At 45.2% G+C, this 1,517-nt stretch overlaps 1 protein-coding gene across 1 annotated transcript in view; it reads left to right on the forward strand.

The window, feature by feature from the left end:
• The window catches only part of LOC111534564 (solute carrier family 2, facilitated glucose transporter member 14-like), a gene marked incomplete at both ends in the record, with an annotated part of 3,660 nt that extends 2,396 nt beyond the window's left edge, over positions 1-1,264 (forward strand). Inside the window, 2 exons of the mRNA XM_026452650.1 lie at positions 37-201; positions 1,102-1,264. Of these exons, the coding sequence (XP_026308435.1) occupies positions 37-201; positions 1,102-1,264 (328 nt within the window). The remainder of the gene's footprint in view (positions 1-36; positions 202-1,101) is intronic.
• Between the last annotated feature and the right edge of the window lie 253 nt (positions 1,265-1,517).

Below are 1,517 nucleotides of genomic sequence, written 5' to 3' on the forward strand. Positions count from 1 at the left end.
GGTGGCTGCCTTATGGGACTGTGTAAAATAGCTGAGTCGGTTGAAATGCTGATCTTGGGCCGCTTGGTTATTGGCCTCTTCTGTGGACTGTGCACAGGTTTTGTGCCTATGTACATTGGAGAGGTCTCGCCTACTGCCCTGCGGGGTGCCTTTGGCACTCTCAACCAGCTGGGCATCGTGATTGGAATTCTGGTGGCCCAGGTACTCTAGAACTTCTCATACTTAATGAGTGTTAGTTTCATGGATCATTAAAAAAGTTAACATAGATAAAGCACTGAAGAATATCTGGCATATGTTCAATTATATATGGAAGTTTTAGATATTGTTACTATAGCTCATAGATAGTAGCTCAAGAAGCAGGTTGAGTAGAGAAAGGAAAAGAAACACAATTTCTTTTTTCCTTTTTTATTTATTTATTTATTTTTGAGACAGAGTCTCACTCTGTCCCCCAGGCTGGAGTGCAGTGGCACGATCTCAGTTCAACCTCTGCCTCCTGGGTTAGTTATTCTCATGCTTCAGCTTCCCGAGTAGCTGGGATTACAGGTGCGTACCACCACATCCAGCTAATTTTTGTATTTTTAGTAGAGACAGAATTTCACCATGTTGGCCCAGCTGTTCTCAAACTCCTGACCTCAGGTGATCCACCCGCCTTGGCCTCCCAAAATGCTGAGTTATGGGCGTGAGCCACTGTGCCTGGCAATTTTTTTATTTTTTCCAATGGTAAAATAATGTATGATTTTCTGAACTTTTGTTTTGTTTTGTTTTGGAGATGGAGTCTCACTCTGTCACCCAGTCTGGAGGACAGTGGCACGATCTTGGCTCACTGCAACCTCCGCCTCCTGGGTTCAAGTAATTCTCTGCCTCAGCCTCCTGAGTAGCTGGGATTACAGGTGCCCACCATCACGCCTGACTAATTTTTGTATTTTTAGTAGAGACGGGGTTTCACCATCTTGGCCAGGCTGGTCTTCAACTCCTGATCCACCTGACTCAGCCTTCCTGGAATTACAGGTGTCAGTTACTGCACCCAGCCAACTTGTTTTTTAATGAACTTGTGGCCTATGAAGTATGGGGTTTATAGCATTATCTTTGTGTGGTTTCTAGATCTTTGGTCTGGAATTCATCCTTGGGTCTGAAGAGCTATGGCCGGTGCTATTGGGTTTCACCATCCTTCCTGCTATCCTACAAAGTGCAACCCTTCCATGTTGCCCTGAAAGTCCCAGATTTTTGCTCATTAACAGAAAAGAAGAGGAGAATGCTAAGCGGAGTGAGTATCTTTCACTCTTTAGTATACGAAGTATATGGTTGTGGTTGGTTTTAAGGATGAGGGTGCTGGACCTATTTTCTGTCGTACCCTTTCCCTGACCATCAGAATCCAAGTGAAGACGGTTCTGATTACTCTTCCTTGTTTTTTCTCTTTTCGAGACAGAATCTCGCTCTGTTGCCCAGCCTGTGGTGCGATCTCGGCTCACTGCAACCTCCGCCTCCTGGGTTCTAAGCAATTCTCCTGTCTCAGCCTC

This window comes from Piliocolobus tephrosceles, unplaced genomic scaffold (genome assembly GCF_002776525.5).
Source record: "Piliocolobus tephrosceles isolate RC106 unplaced genomic scaffold, ASM277652v3 unscaffolded_38370, whole genome shotgun sequence".
NCBI classification, from domain to species: Eukaryota; Metazoa; Chordata; class Mammalia; order Primates; family Cercopithecidae; genus Piliocolobus; species Piliocolobus tephrosceles.